The sequence below is a fragment of the Tiliqua scincoides genome, chromosome 9, assembly GCF_035046505.1.
Source record: "Tiliqua scincoides isolate rTilSci1 chromosome 9, rTilSci1.hap2, whole genome shotgun sequence".
NCBI classification, from domain to species: Eukaryota; Metazoa; Chordata; class Lepidosauria; order Squamata; family Scincidae; genus Tiliqua; species Tiliqua scincoides.
In genome coordinates, this window is record NC_089829.1 from 6,559,928 (window position 1) to 6,578,477 (window position 18,550).

The 18,550-nt window shown below is 49.3% G+C and overlaps 1 protein-coding gene across 1 annotated transcript in view; it reads right to left on the minus strand.

The window, feature by feature from the left end:
- The window catches only part of LOC136659986 (ATPase family AAA domain-containing protein 3), a 43,752-nt gene extending 29,488 nt beyond the window's left edge, over positions 1-14,264 (minus strand). Inside the window, exons 1-7 of the mRNA XM_066636911.1 lie at positions 13,999-14,264; positions 10,795-10,871; positions 10,095-10,196; positions 9,904-9,963; positions 8,896-8,965; positions 8,151-8,316; positions 4,330-4,399 (exon numbers count right to left, since the gene is read on the minus strand). Of these exons, the coding sequence (XP_066493008.1) occupies positions 4,330-4,399; positions 8,151-8,316; positions 8,896-8,965; positions 9,904-9,963; positions 10,095-10,196; positions 10,795-10,871; positions 13,999-14,215 (762 nt within the window). The 5' untranslated portion in view covers positions 14,216-14,264. The remainder of the gene's footprint in view (positions 1-4,329; positions 4,400-8,150; positions 8,317-8,895; positions 8,966-9,903; positions 9,964-10,094; positions 10,197-10,794; positions 10,872-13,998) is intronic.
- Between the last annotated feature and the right edge of the window lie 4,286 nt (positions 14,265-18,550).

The following is an 18,550-nucleotide window of genomic DNA, read 5'->3' on the forward strand; positions in this document are numbered from 1 at the left end:
GACTAGATGGGCCTATGGCCTGATCCAGTGGGGCTGTTCTTATGTTCTTAACTACAATTCCCAGGAAGCCTTGCAGGTCTCTTGTTATCTGGTGTGCTCCCTGGGGCATTTGGTGGGCCGCTGTGAGATACAGGAAGCTGGGCTAGATGGGCCTAGGGCCTGATCCAGTGGGGCTCTTCTTATGTTCTTAACTACAATTCCCAGGAAGCCTTGCAGGTCTCTTGTTATCTGGTGTGCTCCCTGGGGCATTTGGTGGGCCGCTGTGAGATACAGGAAGCTGGGCTAGATGGGCCTAGGGCCTGATCCAGTGGGGCTGTTCTTATGTTCTTAACTACAATTCCCAGGAAGCCTTGCAGATCTCTTGTTATCTGGTGTGCTCCCTGGGGCATTTGATGGGCCGCTGTGAGATACAGGAAGCTGGACTAGATGGGCCTGTGGCCTGATCCAGTGGGGCTGTTCTTATGTTCTTAACTACAATTCCCAGGAAGCCTTGCAGGTCTCTTGTTATCTGGTGTGCTCCCTGGGGCATTTGGTGGGCCGCTGTGAGATACAGTAAGCTGGGCTAGATGGGCCTGTGGCCTGATCCAGTGGGGCTGTTCTTATGTTCTTAACTACAATTCCCAGGAAGCCTTGCAGGTCTCTTGTTATCTGGTGTGCTCCCTGGGGCATTTGGTGGGCCGCTGTGAGATACAGGAAGCTGGACTAGATGGGCCTATGGCCTGATCCAGTGGGGCTGTTCTTATGTTCTTAACTACAATTCCCAGGAAGCCTTGCAGGTCTCTTGTTATCTGGTGTGCTCCCTGGGGCATTTGGTGGGCCGCTGTGAGATCCAGGAAGCTGGACTAGATGGGCCTATGGCCTGATCCAGTGGGGCTGTTCTTATGTTCTTAACTACAATTCCCAGGAAGCCTTGCAGATCTCTTGTTATCTGGTGTGCTCCCTGGGGCATTTGGTGGGCCGCTGTGAGATACAGGAAGCTGGACTAGATGGGCCTGTGGCCTGATCCAGTGGGGCTGTTCTTATGTTCTTAACTACAATTCCCAGGAAGCCTTGCAGGTCTCTTGTTATCTGGTGTGCTCCCTGGGGCATTTGGTGGGCCACTGTGAGATACAGGAAGCTGGACTAGATGGGCCTATGGCCTGACCCAGTGGGGCTGCTCTTATGTTCTTAACTGGTGATGGTGAGAGCTTCCCAAGGGGTGGACGTGCTGGCGTGGATTCCTTCAGGAACTGCAGAAATCAGATGCGGCTGCCAGCAGGCCCCTCAAAGACCTTTGGAATCCCTGTAGGCAACCAGAAGAGGTCAACAGAGGCAAGGCTGGTACAAGAGCCGAGGCATTCTGGGGCCCAAAATCAGGCTGGGGAGCTGCTGACTCTGTATGGTACTTCCAGAGAATAAGAAATAATCTCAGGCAAGCAGTAAATTTAAAGGTGCTTCGGAACAGGGCACTGAACCAAGCTCCAAAGCTGGTTTAGAGAGTCTTTCTCAGTAAACTGAGATCGAAAATCAACCTCCGCTCTCTTGGTTGCCACGTGAGGGTAAACAGAATGCTAGATGTAGGAAGGTGGCAGAGTGACGCAACTATCTTGTGGCCTTGTGTGTGCTCCCTGAGGCATGTGGTGGGCCGCTATGTCCCCCAAGCAAGCTATGGTGGCCGCTATGTCCACCATCTAGCAAGCTGGACTAGATGGCCCCTGGGTCTGATCCAGCAGAATTCTTATGTGATCCAGAAGTGAATCCCTGAATACTAAATGTGACACCACTGTGTGATTCAGGCTGTGGTTTTAAATCCTACTGCAAGTATTTTGTTTGCAAAAGTTCAAAAACGAACCTAGTTAAAAGCAATGAAATATCTTCCTCAATAATTATTTATTGCTGAATTCATTTAATGGAGGTGTATTGCAAACAAAGAGTTAAATTATTCTGCACGGAACAATTCAACGTCCAAACCCCTCACCAAATGATATTTTCTCACCCAAACTAGACACTGCAAGATAAACTTGACCCAAACCTTCATTTCTAAATGCTTCAACTGCCTGCTGGTGAGCTGCCAGCTGTGTTCAGTGCTCCCTCCCAAGGCTTCAGAAAACCGTCATCTCACAAGCAAAACCAAGGAGGAGTGAAACAAGGTGCAGGGATGTAGCCTAGCGACTTGTCCGGCCCATGAGGTGGCAGACTGACAATGGGGGGGGGGCGCCTCCCTGGATTTGAATAGGAAGGACAGAAGCATATAGGACAGGAGGGCTAGCAAGGAACCGGGTAGAAAGTGTGGTGAACTAGAGAAACCCTGAAGGAGCGGAGGAGAGGAGGATCGTGGGCTAGAGTGTCCCTAAAAGTGCAGAGGATGGCGGGCTAGAGACCCTGAAAGTGTTGAGGAGAGAAAGATAGTGGACTAGAGCATCCCTCCAAGTGTGGAGGAGAGGACGATGGTGGACTACAGCAAAACATTCTAGGCTCCCACTCTCTTCTCCTCCATGCTTCCACTCTTCTTCCTTCTCTTTCCGTATATAGAAGCGGGACAAGTAGCTAATGGGCTGCCAGGAGAGCAAGGCAGCATCTGGCTGCAACTGGCACCTCCTGAGTCACCAAGTCTTGGGCTGGTCCTGCTGTGACAGCCCACAGTACCTTCGCAGGATGCGCCTGCTTGAACTGTCTCAGCCAGCAGCTGCACCAGCCTCTGTTCCCCATCCACACGGACGGCCAGGAGTCAGCCTCACTGCACTGCAGTCCAAATCCAGCTGCAGAAAATCCTCTTGTTGCTCAGCAACCCCACAGATGCTCCTCTTGGCCTCCCTCACCGAGCTCAGGAAAAGAAGCTTGTAAAGGAGGGACAGCACAGTCGGAGCCCAAACGATTGGTGTCCTCAACAGACGCCTGCTATACTGAGTGGCTCCAAGAGTTACACAAGGACTATTGGGGGGAGGGGGGGAGAGACACCTCTGGGCGACTGTATCACCGTTTCTGCAGCTCCCCCACCACAACAATGGCAGAGCAATTAAAACAGCTGGCAATTAAGGGGCAGTCCTGAAACCTGAGCCCGTGATCAGCCCTCAAAGAACGGGACTGTGTTTGGGTGGCTCTCGCTGCCTAAGGGCAGAGGCGCCACCTAGTGTCGCTAAAGCACAATGGCTGCTTGCTAAAAGGAGCAGAGGAGCAGCCAAGAGCAAGAGACGTGCCCACTTGGCAACCTATTTGTATCCTCATTCACAGTGAAAGGAGAGCATTTACACCTTCCCTGGCCTTCCCCAAAGCTGCCAAACTGCTCCATCCATGGTTTTCTTCCTATGTGTCAGCACCAACAAAGCTACCTGGGAATCAAATGCCTACAAGCCATAGCTGGATTTCTAAAAAACAGGGGAGTTGACTGGCCACGGCTCAGAACTCATTCCCTACTCTAGCATCCAAGTTGGGGGTTTGGACCTATGCCCCAGAGCAGCACTAGGTGGGTCCAACAGAGCCCTTTTGAAAACACAGCCTTTGCCTCAGCGGGTTGGACCATCGGGGTTGCGTACATGCTTTAGGAAGACCAATGCCCTGAAATTCTTAATCAAAGTAACCCCAATTCTGCTAGATGGAAAGTTCCATTTTACAACCTACATTATTTGTTATGCAAATCAAGACACATCTCTATTATATTCCGGCTTATTTTCTCAATTTTATATCGTCATCTAAATAATTTAAATTTCATAGGAAGATATAACATGTTACCTTTCGTGCTTTGGGCAAACCCCCTTCAGCCATGTAGCTTACATGGCTGAGTATCCAAAGCTAACACATAAAGCAATACCACCAAAACCTACAACAGCAGTGGGAAAGGAATGCAGGTCAATGACCTTTAAATAATTTAAATTTCATATGAAGATATAACATGTTACCTTTCGTGCTTTGGGCAAACCCCCTTCAGCCACGTAGCTTACATGGCTGAGTATCCAAAGCTAACACATAAAGCAATACCACAAAAACCTACAACAGTAGTGGGAAAGGAATGCAGGTCAATGACCTTTGCTTTAGACAGGGAAGATCCCAGGTTCGATCCCTGGCTGCCTCTCCAGGCACGGCTGGGGAAGACTCCAAGTCCGAAACCTCCTGGAGAGATGCTGCCAGTCAGTGCTGGCAATAGAGCTAGACAGATTGAAGGTTGAACTCAGTAAGGCAGCATCATACGTGCAGCAACCACCATAAGGAACATTTCAACCACAACACATTTTACATCTAGCCACCCAATACAATTCCATACAACTTCTAGCCCAATGCTGACACTAAGGCCAACCTGTTGCCATCCTCTCACCCTTCCCAACATAAACATCTTCCTCCTCCTCCTCTGCTTACCGTGGCTGTCACTTTGTCCCAGTCTGTTACGAAGGCACGAAACCCTTCCCCAAATAGCATCCCAGCTGTCCTTGGGAGGCAACCAGTGGAGATGTTAGGGAAGCACATGGCAGAGAAAGAAAGAAAATGACATAAAACGGCTCATCAGTGGAGCAAACATGAATGTATTATTCCAGTCCAGTTTGTTTGGGGGTGTCAAAGTACTAGGGCAGGGGTGACCAAAACCCGGCCCAGGGGCCACATGCGGCCTTCGGGGACTCTCAGTCTGGCCCATGGGAAGCCCCCAGTCTCCAATGAGCCTCTGGCCCTCTGGAGATTTGCTAGAGCCCACACTGGCCTGACGCAACCGATCTCAGCGTGAAGGCGACTGTTCGACCTCTCGCGTGAACTGTGGGCCGAGGGCTCCCTCCACTGCTTGCTGTTTCACAAATGTGATGAAGCAGCTGCAACGAAGGAAAGGCTGGCCTTCCTTTCTGTAAGGCCTTTTACAGGTCTTGAGCTATTGTAAGACCTTCATTCATTCATGTAAGTTCCACCTCTAATACATTCATTTGCGTAAATTTATTCAAATTTGAAATGTAAATTAAATTCTTTTTATCCTGGCCCCCAACACAGTGTCAGAGAGATGATGTGGCCCTCCTGTCAAAAAGTTTGCACACCCCTGTACTAGGGAAACAGACTTTTTTAAAAGACAAGCTTTTCACCCAATGATGACTGGCAGCATCTCTGCAGCAAGCCATATCTCAAGTTTCAGTATCACAACAAGGAGCAGGGCATGATTTAGGGTCCTGCCAGACCTTCCCAAGAACCACCTGCAGGTCTGGTGGCTCCCTGCCCTGCAACAAGGCCAAGAGGATGACCAACTCCACCCCTCTGCTACCTACTTAAACCTGACAATGCCCAAAACATAGTTGGTTAAGAACTATTGCTCTTTTTCCCTCTCACACAACATCAGAACCAGAGCACTAAAATTGTGTGTTGAGAGTTAGGACACACAAAAGAAAATATTTCTTTATCTGACATGTAATTGAGTGCTCCTTTTAGCGGAAAGTCGGGATATAAATTATACTAATAAATAAATAAATAAATAATAATTACTCTGTGGAACTCCTTGCCACAGGATATGGTGATGGCATCTGGCCTGGATGCCTTTAAAAGGGGATTGAACAAATTTCGGAAGATAAGTCCATCGCAGATTACAAGCCATGATGGGTATGTGAAACCTCCTGATTTCAGAAGTAGGCTACCTCAAAATGCAAGATGCAAGGGAGGGTACCAGGTCTCTTGTTGTCTTGTGTGCTCCCTGAGGCATCTGGTGGGCCACTTCGAGATACAGGAGGCTGGACTAGATGGGCCTTTGGCCTGATCCAGAGGGGCTCTTCTTATTAAAGGGGGCACATGGTGCAGTGCTCTGTCAAGTTGTCAAAAAGTCACATATTTACTGTCTCCTTAAAAGGGGAAGGAGATTGCGTAGCTGGAAAGCCACCACTGAAAAGGCCTGCCCTACACCTCTGTTGGTCGCATCTCAGCAGCATGTGGGATGCAGAGAGGAATTCAGCCAACTAATGCCAGGTTGGAACAGGCTCACACGGGAGAATACAGTCCTTTGGTTAACCAGATCCCAAGCCACAGAAGTCTTCACAGGTAAAATCCAGCACTCTGAATTGCACTGGAATTAATTTCTGTGGGGCGAGGATTGAGTGGGACAATTAGACGACTAAGGGAAAGGGACAGAATGGAAATACAGGAATACTATCATGTTTAAAACCAACATACTTTTATGGTTACAGCAACCAATTAGGATGCAGCTCTTCTAAGAAATAGCTAAACAATTAAATGATAAATGTTGATGGGATTTGCCAATCTGAATCCCTCTGATTTTAAAAAATCAATGTATGAGGGTGATGGGCAAAGCCTTCTTTCCCTTTATTGATTGCAGAAGTGGAAGCTGGGAGATTAAAGCCTTTCAGATGGCAGTTGTGGTTGGAGAAAGATTTACGCTAAGCCTGGGTAAAGATTTATATGCTGTGGTTTGACTCTTTGGCACACAGACAGATCAAACAAGCAAAGGACCTTCCAGAGGCCCTGGACACCACCTGTACAGTCTGCAAACATGTGGGTGCCTAAATGCACTGGAAGACAGCTAGACAGAGATGGGGGAGGTAGGGGGGAAAATGACTATTCTGCCAAAGTTCAACATGCTGCAAGCACCCAGTTAGAAGTCACATTATTGAGACACATCCATAACGTAGTATTATTTTGGACCATTAGTTTTGAGGCAGAGGTTGCTGCATTTGGGAACACTGCAACAATCAGAGTAACCGATACCATTTGAAAGCATTAAAACATGACAAGAAGAAGAAAAGGCTTCCCATTCTGACCTCACCTTGTTGGTGTTTTGCTGCAGGAGTGAGGGAGATGTTGGTTCACTGGTGAACCAGCAACCAATTTCTGGTGGATTGCTTGTGGCTACCAGCTGCAATAATTCCTGCAAAAGGATGCAGAAGTGGGCAGACTGTGGTCTCATCTGAGCTGCTAGATGGAGGAGCTTAATACCAGAGGAGTACAATATAGTGGGTCCACTATATCCACAGATTTGGGAACTGCAGATTTCATTATCTGTGGGTCCCTGAACCTGCAGGGTAGACCCACATGCATCCTCCAGAGGCAACAGAAGATGTGTTCCAGTTGCCTCTGGACGGTGTTCCGAGGGCTGAAGAGGCCACACGCAGGTTTCCTGATCTGCAGCGGGTCCTGGAACAGAACCCCCATGGATAATGAGGGCAGCCCTGTCCAATTAGCTAAGCCTTAAATCTACAGTGATTTTCAAGCAGTGTGCTGCAGCAGGTCCATAGGTGTGCCACAGGAGCTTGGAACACACAGGTTGAAAATGGTTGAAAAACTCTTCCGGGTTCTACTTCTAGGGTAACTCTCTAGTAACCAACTGCCTGACCCTCTTCCTCTGCCGGCAAGAGTGACGTGGAAGCCAGAAGTGTCATCAAAAGAGAAAACCATAAAAGTCAGCAAGAAAAATTATGCAGGGGATGGACAGAGTGGATAGGGAGCTGCTCTTGACACTCTCACATAACACCAGAACCAGGGGATATCCACTAAAATTGAGTGTTGGGAGAGTTAGAACAGACAAAAGAAAATATTTCTTTACTCAGCGTGTGGTTGGTCTGTGGAACTCTTTGCCACAGGATGTGGTGATGGCAACTGGCCTGGATGCCTTTAAAAGGGGATTGGAAAAGTTTCTGGAGGAAAAATCCATTATGGGGTACAAGCCATGACGTGTATGCACAACCTCCTGATTTTAGAAATGGGTTATGTCAGAATGCCAGATGCAAGGGAGGGCACCAGGATGAGGTCTCTTGTTATCTGGTGTGCTCCCTGGGGCATTTGGTGGGCCGCTGTGAGATACAGGAAGCTGGACTAGATGGGCCTGTGGCCTGATCCAGTGGGGCTGTTCTTATGTTCTTAACTACAATTCCCAGGAGGCCTTGCAAGTCTCTTGTTATCTGGTGTGCTCCTTGGGGCATTTGGTGGGCCGCTGTGAGATACAGGAAGCTGGACTAGATGGGCCTATGGCCTGATCCAGTGGGGCTGTTCTTATGTAAAAACGTTGAAAATAAATGAATAAACCCATTTCTGCCTGGCCCACAGGTGCACACATTTGATCCCTGTTGTGTAGATGCAACGTTGGGCAGAAATGACTTAAGAGGCCCTCGGCATTTGCTTTTACTCTGCCAATCTTGCACACGCCAGCAGAAATTGGAGTAGCCCACCCAAAAGTGGAACAGCATTCACGTCCCAGAACGTACTTGAGGGAATCCAGGACCGTCTGCCTGTGCTCAGCAGCTTTCAACCGGATTTGTTCTCGAATGAGGTCGGCGTTATCCCGCTCTGCTTTTGCCCGGGCTCGAGCCTCAGCTTCAATCCGCAACATCTCGTTCTTGTGCCGGAGCTCCATCTCCCGCTCCACGGTGGCTGTGGACGAAAAGGCCATGTTGCCTTCAAAAGACCTGCATTCACCATTTGAGAGAGGGTGGTGGATGGAGGAGAGTGAGGGAGACCCAGGAGCGAACAAAGAATAAAACTGGGGGGGGGAGAGGGGTTTTCTTCTGTGAGAGATGTGAAGCAAGAGCACCAGCAGGGGAAGAATGCAAGATCATTAGAAGGTAAGAACTGCCCTGCTGGACCTAACCAAGTGTGCACCACTGCCTTTGGCAAGGTCAATGAAATGCTCCACCAAGTTTTGTGTTGTCTAGCTAAACAGAAGCACCACACACAGAAGTAGTGCACTTTAAAGGACTAGGTAGGCTCTGGTGGCAGGAAGGTAACAGCTCTTGTCTTCCTGACTCCGGGAGGGTTCTACAGCTCAGAGAATGAGCTTATTTTGCATGCAGTAAAGTTCCAGGTTCAGTCCCTGGAGCCAGTCTGTCTGAAGCTCTAAAGGGCTGCTGCAGGCCAGCGCTGACAATACTGAGTGACACCAACAAATGGTCAGCTTCGGCTACATCAGCTTCATCAGTTCAATAAAAGGGAGGAGACAGAACTGCACCTTACCGCGCCTCATGGCCTCCTGCTTCTGAACGGATTCCTCCTGCTTTCTCAAGTTCTCTTCGTTAAGCAGTTGCTGTGGAGACAAAAATCCCACCCATAAATGACATCACTCACAGCTGGGAGTGTTGGGGAGGAGAGGAACGCCTTCCAAGTTCACATTGCAGGCACTGCACGCAGAAGGGTCCAGATTCAGTCTCTTGGCAGTGAAAATTGTCAGGTAAAGGAAGTGGTGGGAGGCCTGCTCTGAAAGTGGCTGGAAGTTGCAGTCGCAGCCTGCTATGTCACGGAGCCTGGGCCAATCTAGCTCAGTGCTGCAGACACTGCTGCAGCCACAGAGGTTCTCCAGGCTTTGGGGTGAGAGCCTTTCCTAGCCCTACTTGGCAATTAAAATGCAAGACCTTTTTCATGCAAAGTAGGTGCTCCATCTTGGAGTTACAGAACCATCCCTGATTCAGCTACAGCTCCTCTCTTACAGTTATATCTCCCTGACAAAGGCCAGTTTGAAGGAGGCCAGCTTAAAACAGAAAATTCTAAGGCCCAAATCTTAACCAACTTTCCAACACTGGCACAGGGTGCCAATGGGGCATGTGCTGCATCCTGCAGTTGGGTGGAACTCATGGAAGCCTCCTCAAAGTAAAAGAATGTTTGGAGCTCCATTGCCCTTATATCGGTGCTGGAAACTGCGTTTGGATTGCATCCTAAGGCATCTCCAGGTAGGGCTGGAAAGATCCTTGCCTAAAACCTTGGAGAGATGCTGCCAGTCGGCACTAATACCAGAGGGATCGCTCATCTGAATCAGTAGGAAGCAGTTTATGCTTTCAAGGAAAGGACATCACAAAATCATGCATTCCCCCAAACGGAGGGTTTTCGTGCAGGTTTCCAGACTATACCCTCCCCAGTCAAATGCCTCCCCAAAACTCCTGGAGAGCTTTGATTTCAAGCTCATTTCTCACTGCAGTTGGGACACAGTTGGAAACCCAGGTGACTTTCCAGTAGCCTGGTGGGACCCACCTGCTGTCGCAATTGGTCTTCGTAACGCTGTCTGGCCAGCTTGTCTTGATACTGAGCTCTCTTTGGGAAAAAGAAAATTGGAGAAGAGAGAGAGAAACTGTTAAATGTCAAGACAGACCAAGGTGATGAGCTTTGGGGAACAGGGTCTGACATGATTGCCCCGGGGAAATAATAAAGAATAAAGACTTTACTGCTTGCTGCTGCCTTGTCTCTTCGCTCAGCGTTTTCCGCCTCTCCTCTGCTTGTATCCGAACCTGTTCGTTTTTCAGTTGCTCTATGGCAGCCTCGTATTCCTAGGACGGGCAAACAAGGACCATGGTGATGTCCAGGGATGGTTTAGAAAAGACAAGAAAGAAGGGGAATAGCGAAAGCGATAAAAAACCAGCAAGGAGGCAGTTGCAATCTCCTCCCCTCTACCCAGCTTTCTGCTGCAAAAAGTATATATTTCTCTTATTGCTGGGACCAATCACCCCCTATTGCAGCACTGTATCCGATTGTAAGCCCCCCAGGATACAGACCACCTTCCTCTCTCAAGAAAATAACTGCATGTTCATACCCTGTTCATCCCTACATCCATTTCCTCCTTCACTCCTGTGATATCTTCCTTGCATCAATCTTACTTTGTAAGTCCTCAAGAATGGACACTGCCCTCTCCCTTGGTGAATGTGTAACTCAGGGCACATGCTTACAAAAAAAAAGCCCAAAAGCTTGTCACCGGAAACAGCGCTGCTGAAGCTGCCAGTGCCCACATAGCCAAGACAAAACAGATCTTCAAAAAATTAAAAGGCCCAGCAGCAGACACTTGGCCCACACCAAATCCAAGGCTCCCAATGGTGACTGGGCAAGGGGTGAAAATCAAAACTGCACCTGTGACGTGGAGGTTCCACTCACCTTCAACTTGGTCTGCTGCTCCAGCTGCACTGTTTGCTCCTGCATCTGGGCAAGGTTGAGGGCTTCTTTTGCATGTCCTAGCAACGAGGACACATCCGTCAGTACAATTGGCCCAACCAACTAACATTTCTACCAGGCAGAGCCGAGCCTGAAGACCCAAAGTCTCTAGCCTAGTGATTTTCAACCTTTTTTTTTTTTAAACTCAAGGCACACCATCACTTTTTGGACAATTGACAAGGCACACTGCACTGCCACTTGGAGGGTCACATCCCCCAATGGCCCTCTAAATAAATGACCCACTCCCAAACTCCCACAACACTCCCATGGAGCATGCACAACACACCAATATGCTGTGGCACTCTGATTGAAAATAGCTGCTCTAGGCAGTTCCTATGCCCTCCAACCCAATAGTAGTAAGTCAATCTGTTAGGGCAGGCCTATTTGACAGGGGCTCCATTCCAGGAATGCAACTCCAAGGAATGACACACTTTAGTTGCAAAGCACCAAACTGCTCTGAAATGGAAAACGCAAAAAAAAAAAAAAAACTCTCTCGATCAGAAGCATAAACAAACCTCCTTTTAACATATAAAACTACAACTGGACAGAAAGCATCAAATGACCTTGACTAGGAGGACATAATCCTGGAAAAATGGCTCCCATTTTCTATCTGAGGCAGATTCAACAAAGTGAAAATATAAGAAAGCAGAGAGACTCCGTGTGACATGTGATGCACTGACCCTTTAAACACCATTCGGGTTGCTGCCGACTGTGTGCAGCTAACGGTACTTTCTCATGCTTCTGAATAGCACAAGGATTGTCGTTTAGCATGTTCTGAATTCATGTTCACTTGTGGGTCTGTGTTTGTGGCCTGCATATTAAAGGTTCCCACGTGAGGATGCAGTACAATTACTTGATGGTTATATTATACATTAACTTAAAAATTACAATGTTATTTAAGAAACCCTATTAGAGAAGTTCATGGGGAGTGCTGAACCATGCCCACCCACCACACACTCAACATTGGTGCCTGAGGTCCATGCATTCAGTGGAAAGCATCAAAGAGGCCTAGGAGAAGGCTCCTCGCACACAGAAAAGTAGCATGCCATGGAGAAGGCTAGGCTGGCGCTCCCTGACATGCTTTCTATTTGCAAACAATACTTTTATGCAGAGCATCACACAAGCCCGCACTTGCATCAGCAATGGGTCTCTGTGAGAGACACACCATGCAACATGGCGCCTGTGAAAGATCACAAAAAAGAACACTATGCTCGCACATCAAACACTCTGAGTGCCTTCCCACAGATGCACACCTGGTTCCAAACCAAGCAGGTCTCTTCAGAAAGAAGAAGCACTTGATACTTCTTCAGAAAAACACTTTGAGGATTCTTTCCTTGACAGGAATATTCTCTTAAAAAAAACAAAAAACCTAAGTTTCTCACCCCTGATGAAGATCTCAGATCACTTAATTTTCAGCACATAGTATTTTTTCATGTATCAGTTTGCGTCCCACTTGCTTTACCAAAAAAACTAAAGGAACTAACCACTACTGAGCCAGCAAAACAAAAACCAAACTTTTGCAGGTTCAGCCTCTTTCAGTTCACAACCTGATCTGGGGGAAGAGGAGGATATAGCTAAGTGGATTTTTTTTAAATAGGTATTTATATACCGCCTTTCTTGGTCTTTATTCAACACTTTATTCAAGGCGATTTACATAGGCAGGCTAATTTAAATCCCCGTAAGGATTTTTACAATTGAAAGAAGGCTCTATCTTTCAAGAGCCACAACAATTCAGATGTTTCATTCTGATCTGGCCTCCATCCTGGCCTCCATCCTCCCACGCTCAGAGCAGATGGCTCAGCTTGTCAGTGCTTCAAGATCGCATGTTAAGGATATAGGTTAACCCAGGTAACCTCTCCAGGTAGGGCCAGGAAAGACCCCTGCCTACAATCCTAGAGAGAAGTTGCCAGTCAATGTTGCTAATAATGACCGCTTTAAAGCAGGCTTGTATGTGGACAGGGAAGCAACTCCTATTCTGGATTCACCAATAATTGACCCTGTAGGTGTCACCACTGTAAGACCAAAGGGCAACTCCTCTGAGAGACGCTGATGTAATCGCTGCCAGAATGCAGCCATTGACCCTGCACAAATGCTTCTTCAAAGGAGAACCAGACAGACCCTCCAGGGCTGCCATTTAAAGGAGGTTCACACCATAGATCTAGTTCAACCTTTGCTCCCATTTGAATCAACAGCTTCCTCCAGGAGCCTGATCCTTACTTCAGACTGAATCACTTTGACCTCCCTCTCCTTCCTGCCTGCCAGATTCAGAAAGGGGCAAAAGGACCACAGAGCCTCCAGGTTCATTTAACCCTTTCTGATCACTGCTTCCAGGATCTAGCACTTTACCCAAGGATCAGGGGCCAAAGCTCAGTCATACTTCTTTCACAGGCAGAAGGTCCCAGGTTCAATCCCTGGCAGCATCTCCAAGAGGGCTGGGAATGACTCCTATTCAAAACCTTGGACAGACACTGCCTGTCTGTGCTGACAATGCCGGATTAGATGGATTCTCCTTAGGCAGACGCCAGTGCCCATTTGATGAAGCACCAGCAGCAAATGTTAGAATTCCTAACCCTGCTTCCAAGTAAGGCTGGGAAAGACCCTTCCTCCCCCCCTGTGGAAACCCAGAAGGGACGGACTGTATTTCTCCACTCTCCTTGGAAGTGCTTCAAGGAGTTCAATGGTCCAGAAAGCACGACTGCCAGTCAGACCAGGAATGTTGGGCTGGCTGGACCAGGGGCCAGACTCAGCAGGTGGCGTCTTTCCCTCTTCCCTGCTTCTGCCCCTCTTGACCCCTTTGGCCCTGCTTCTCCCGCATGATCCCCACTTTCTCCTTGACCCCTCCCGGCCCCCAATACACCCCTTGCCTCCCACTGCCCCACCTTCCCTTTGGCACCCCCTTGGCTCCCAATGCACCCTTTATGGCCCCCCCATTTGGCACCCCCTTGGCCCCCACTGCCCCCTTCCTGGCCTCCCTCTTCCCCCTTGGCCCCCTCTGACCCCCCCTCTTGGCCCCCACAGCCCCCCGCTGACTCCCACTGCCCCCTTCCTGGCCCCCTCTGCTCTCCCCTTGGTCCCCACAGCCCCCCGTTGACTCCCACTGCCCCCCTCTGCTCTCCCCTTGGTCCCCACCACCCCCTCCGGACTCACGGGAGGCGTCGAGCTCCCTGGCGGCCTTGGCGGCGCGCTCCAGCCCGGTGGGGTCGAAGTTGCTCCACTTGTCCTTGGGGCGGCTGCTCTCGCCAGCGCCCTCCGCGGGGGCCGCTCCGGGGGGAGGCGGCAGCGGGGGGGCCCCGACACCTGCGGGGGGGCCCGCGTCCCCCCCAGCGCCGCCCCCGCCGCGGTTGAGCCCGAACAGCCACGACATGACCCGGCCGGCCGGCGAGCGAGAAGGCGCTACCCGCTGCACACACGCGGACTCGGCGCCGCCCCACCCCTTCCGACCGCCGCCGAACGCCAGTGGACGAAAATCGAGGAGGAGCCGCGGCGGACACGAGTTTCCGGTACTGGCGTGCCGCTCTAGGCCTTTACCTCTCTCTGATGAACCTCTCCTCATTGCGAAGCGGGGCCTACCATGGACACGCCAAGGGCTAGAGCGACGCACAGGAAAAGCAACCCGGACGTTCCGATCCCCGTTTCTATGGTGACCCGCCAGGGACACCTTTTGAGCCGGCCTCTCACCTTGCATAGGAAACTCGAAGCACAGAGCGACGCCTCACCATAAAGTTGCGAAAGCCTAGAGAGACACACCGCAGGAGCCCTGGCAGGAGAAGCCGGCTCTGTGGCTGTCTCCCCAGCTGGCTGCAGAACACGTGTTGGCAGGCTCCCACGTGCACGAGTTTACAGCAAGAACACCCACACTTACCTGGGAGTGAGCCCCATTGACTGCCACTGTTAAAAGCACAGATCAGTCACATTTCGCCAAATGCAGTCACTTAATAAAAATAAAATACACATTGAAACCAATGGGGACGCACCTGAAGTGGACTCACGACCCACAGTTTGACAAACACTGTGTGCATTCCTGCTGGCCTGTTTTTTTCTTACTGATTGCAAGTATCATAATGAATGACTGTTGTTAATGAACTATCCTGGCTGAAATCTTACCCACAATTACCCAGGAGTGAGCCCCATTGACTACCATTGTTAAAAGCATCTTCATAGTAGCCATTAAAAACACAGATCTGACACATTTCTCCAAGTGCCGTCGCATATCATGGTAGTGTCAAGTCTACCGTATTAAAATATACATCATGTTGTTGGCATCCTTCAGTCTCGGAAGACTATGGTGTCACGCTCTGAATGGTGTTTCTGGAACAGAGTGTCCTCTCCAGTGCGCGAAGCCTGGGTAAAGTAGGTATGGAGGATAGGCTGTTACCCATGCAGCAAATCCCCCCTCTCCACGTCGCTGAAATAGTCCAATGGAAAGGCAGAAGCCAATACGGTTGGTTCCAGCGACATTGCAGGAGTTGCCAGAACGTGACTGTGTTCAGCCATGAACTGCCTCAGGGACTCTGGGTCCGGATTTTGCCTCGAGGTTGACTCCTGAAGCCTTTTCCATAACTGGATGTAGCCACAAGGCAGTGGAGGTTTGGGATCAGAGTTTTCCTTCTCTCAGATGAGCTGCCTTCCCAGGCTGACGAGTCCCATCTACCTGGTGGTTGTTTAGTCGCCTCTTACAACAAGTACAGCCAAACTGAGCGCCTATTCTTATCCCCAGCCCCCAGGGGAAAATATACATCATAAGAACATAAGAACAGCCCCACTGGATCAGGCCATAGGCCCATCTAGTCCCGCTTCCTGGATCTCACAGAGGCCCACCAAATGCCCCAGGGCACCAGGGAGGCCTCCTCCTGGTGCCCTCCCTCACCTCTGGCATTCTGACATAGCCCATTTCTAAAATCAGGAGGTTGCACATACACATCATGGCTTGTAACCCGTAATGGATTTTTCCAAATTGTTTCCATTGAAACAAATGGGGACCCACCTGAAATTGACTTGCAACCCACCTAGTGGGTCCTGACCCACACTTTGAGAAACAGTTTCAGTGGTGTATCTGGAGGGGGGCAGAGTGGCCGGTCCGGTGGGGAGGCTCAGCAGGGTGGGCAAAATGGCTCCATTTTGCTCCCCCTGCCGGGAATGGCTCCGAAGGGAGGGGCCGCTTGCCCACCCCACTGCGCCTCCCCGCCGGACTGGCCACTCCACTCCCCTCCAGCTATGCCACCGCACTGTTTACGTTACTGCTGGCCTGTTCTTTGCTCTTGACTGCACATATCATAAGCTTTAATGAACACTGTTTTATGGTTTTGCCAACTATCTGGGCATCCCAGGATAAAGGGCAGGAGATGAAAGGTTGTGGTGGCGGCACCTTCTCCCACACACCCCCTTCACAGGCACACGGAGTGGTTGACCACGTTTTTCGCAACCACTTCAAGCGTGCTGCAAACCTGGCAGTAACTGGCGATCACACCTGAAATTGGCTTACGACCCACCTGGTGGGTCCGGATCCACACTTTGAGAAATATATTATATTATCATTATTACAGTAATTATAATTATTTTTTGTATTGGCAACCTTCAGTCTCGAAAGACTATGGTATCGCGCTCTGAAAGGTGGTTCTGACACAGCGTCTAGTGTGGCTGAAAAGGCCAATCCGGGAGTGACAATCCCTTCCACACCGGGAGCAAGTGCAGTCTGTCCCTGGTCTGACTCCCTGGCTATGGGCCTTCCTTCTTTGCCTCTTTGCCTCAGACTGTTGGCCAAGTCTCTTCAAACTGGGAAAGGCCATGCTGCACAGCCTGCCTCCAAGCGGGCCGCTCAGAGGCCAGGGTTTCCCACTTGTTGAGGTCCATCCCTAAGGCCTTCAGATCCTTTATAATTATTAAGAATGTTTGTATATCGGTTTTCTAAATGCCTACAGTTTACAGGCTCAGAATACAGCTGGCAGCCCAATCCTATCCACACTTTCCTGGGAGTAAGCCCCATTGACTCCAGTGGGACTTACTTCTGAGTAGACATGCATAAGATTGGGCTGTAAGGCTGCAATCCTAACCACACTTTCCTGAGAGTAAGCCCCATTGAACAAAATAGGACTTACTTCTGAGTAGACCTGGTTAGGGTTATTATTTTTTATTATTAAAAATAATTATTTTTAATTATTATTATTTTTATTAATATTATTTTCTCAGAATTTGTTACCCGCTTTTCTCCCAAACGGGCACCCAAGCAGCTTTCAAAATACAAAAACAGTATTGTATTAATTGTATTTTATATTGTACTTTTCCTGCTGTACACTGCTTTGAGCAACGGAAAAGCAGGATGGAAATTTTTTAAATAAGTACAAAACATAAATAATTATGAGTTAAATACAAAGCATGCAATAGATGCCTATATAAGCTCACAAATTTAAAAAGTTTTAAAAATATAAAAGCTAGCTAGCTAGACAGACAGACCTTACAGGGTTGCTGTAAAGATCTGTTTGTTTATTTATTAGATTTATATTCCACCTTTCTCCCCAAAGGGCCTCCAAGATCGCATTAAGATAATGCAGTGAAGTTGGTGGCATGCTCAACAAGCCCTATTGTTTCCCAACTTCCCAGCTTGCTTTTTGATTACAGTTGTGGGTGGGCAGTGTGCCCCACAGCTGGAGCTGCACTTTACATTTCTGTCCATCTTTGCATATATATGCAAAGTGACCAAATGTGTACACCTGTGGGCCAGGCAAAAAAGGGTCAAATACAACAAAACGATGGGAAAATACTGGAGCAGAGAAAGGTAAGGGAGGAAGGCGATGCTTCCTTTCTCCTCCTCTGGCTGCTCAGATGTTGATCGGTGGTTCTGTGGCCACTGCAAGGGAAGAGGGCTAGGGAGCTACCCAGTTGCAGCTTCTCTCCTGCTGCATCGCTACCCCATTCTAGCAGGTTCCGATCACGCTGTGCAATGCCTTGTAATCACCACGGCTGCATGGCTGAGCATCAACTGCCATGCTATCCCGCACTAGTAGCACATGGGCAGCCCAATCCTAAGCTGCACTGGCGCAGCCAGGCCACTTGGCCTGGGCTGCATCCAAAGCAGCTTAGGACTTGGCTGAAGGTCACCTCAGTTAAGAGGGTATTTCCCCTTACCCCAAGTAAAGCCCCAGCCAGTCCTATGGGGCTTCTTGGATCTGTGGCAGCTGTGTAGCTGGTGCAAATCCGGGGAGCCCGTGTAGGGCTGCTTGGGCCAGGGTTTGGATATGGTGTGTGCTCCAACCATCAATCCCACCCCCTCGGCCCGATCCGCCTCCCGTTTCACTCTCCTCCTGCCCAAAACGCCCTTTCTGCCTTTGTGCCAACCTCCCGCCACCCTTTCCTAGCCTCCAAGCCATCCGGCACAGGAGTCAAATCTGGCTATGCTGAGCCGTTACAGGCCTCCGCTTCAGCCCATTTGGCTCCTGAGTAGGCAAAAACGTGCCTTATGGCACATTTGCAACACTTGGAGCCAGTGCAGGGACAACTGAGCCAGCTCACAACATGATTTGGGTTGCACTGTCAGTATCTCTGTATGGAAAACATTGCCCAATGCAAGTGCTTTAAAAAGAGAAATTCTCATGAAAACAAAAGAGCGGCAGTAGAGAAAAATGCTTGTGTTTTGTTTTTTTTAATGTTAAGCTAACATTTCGGTCTTTAATTCACCCCCTTAAAAAACTGACAGGTGACACGG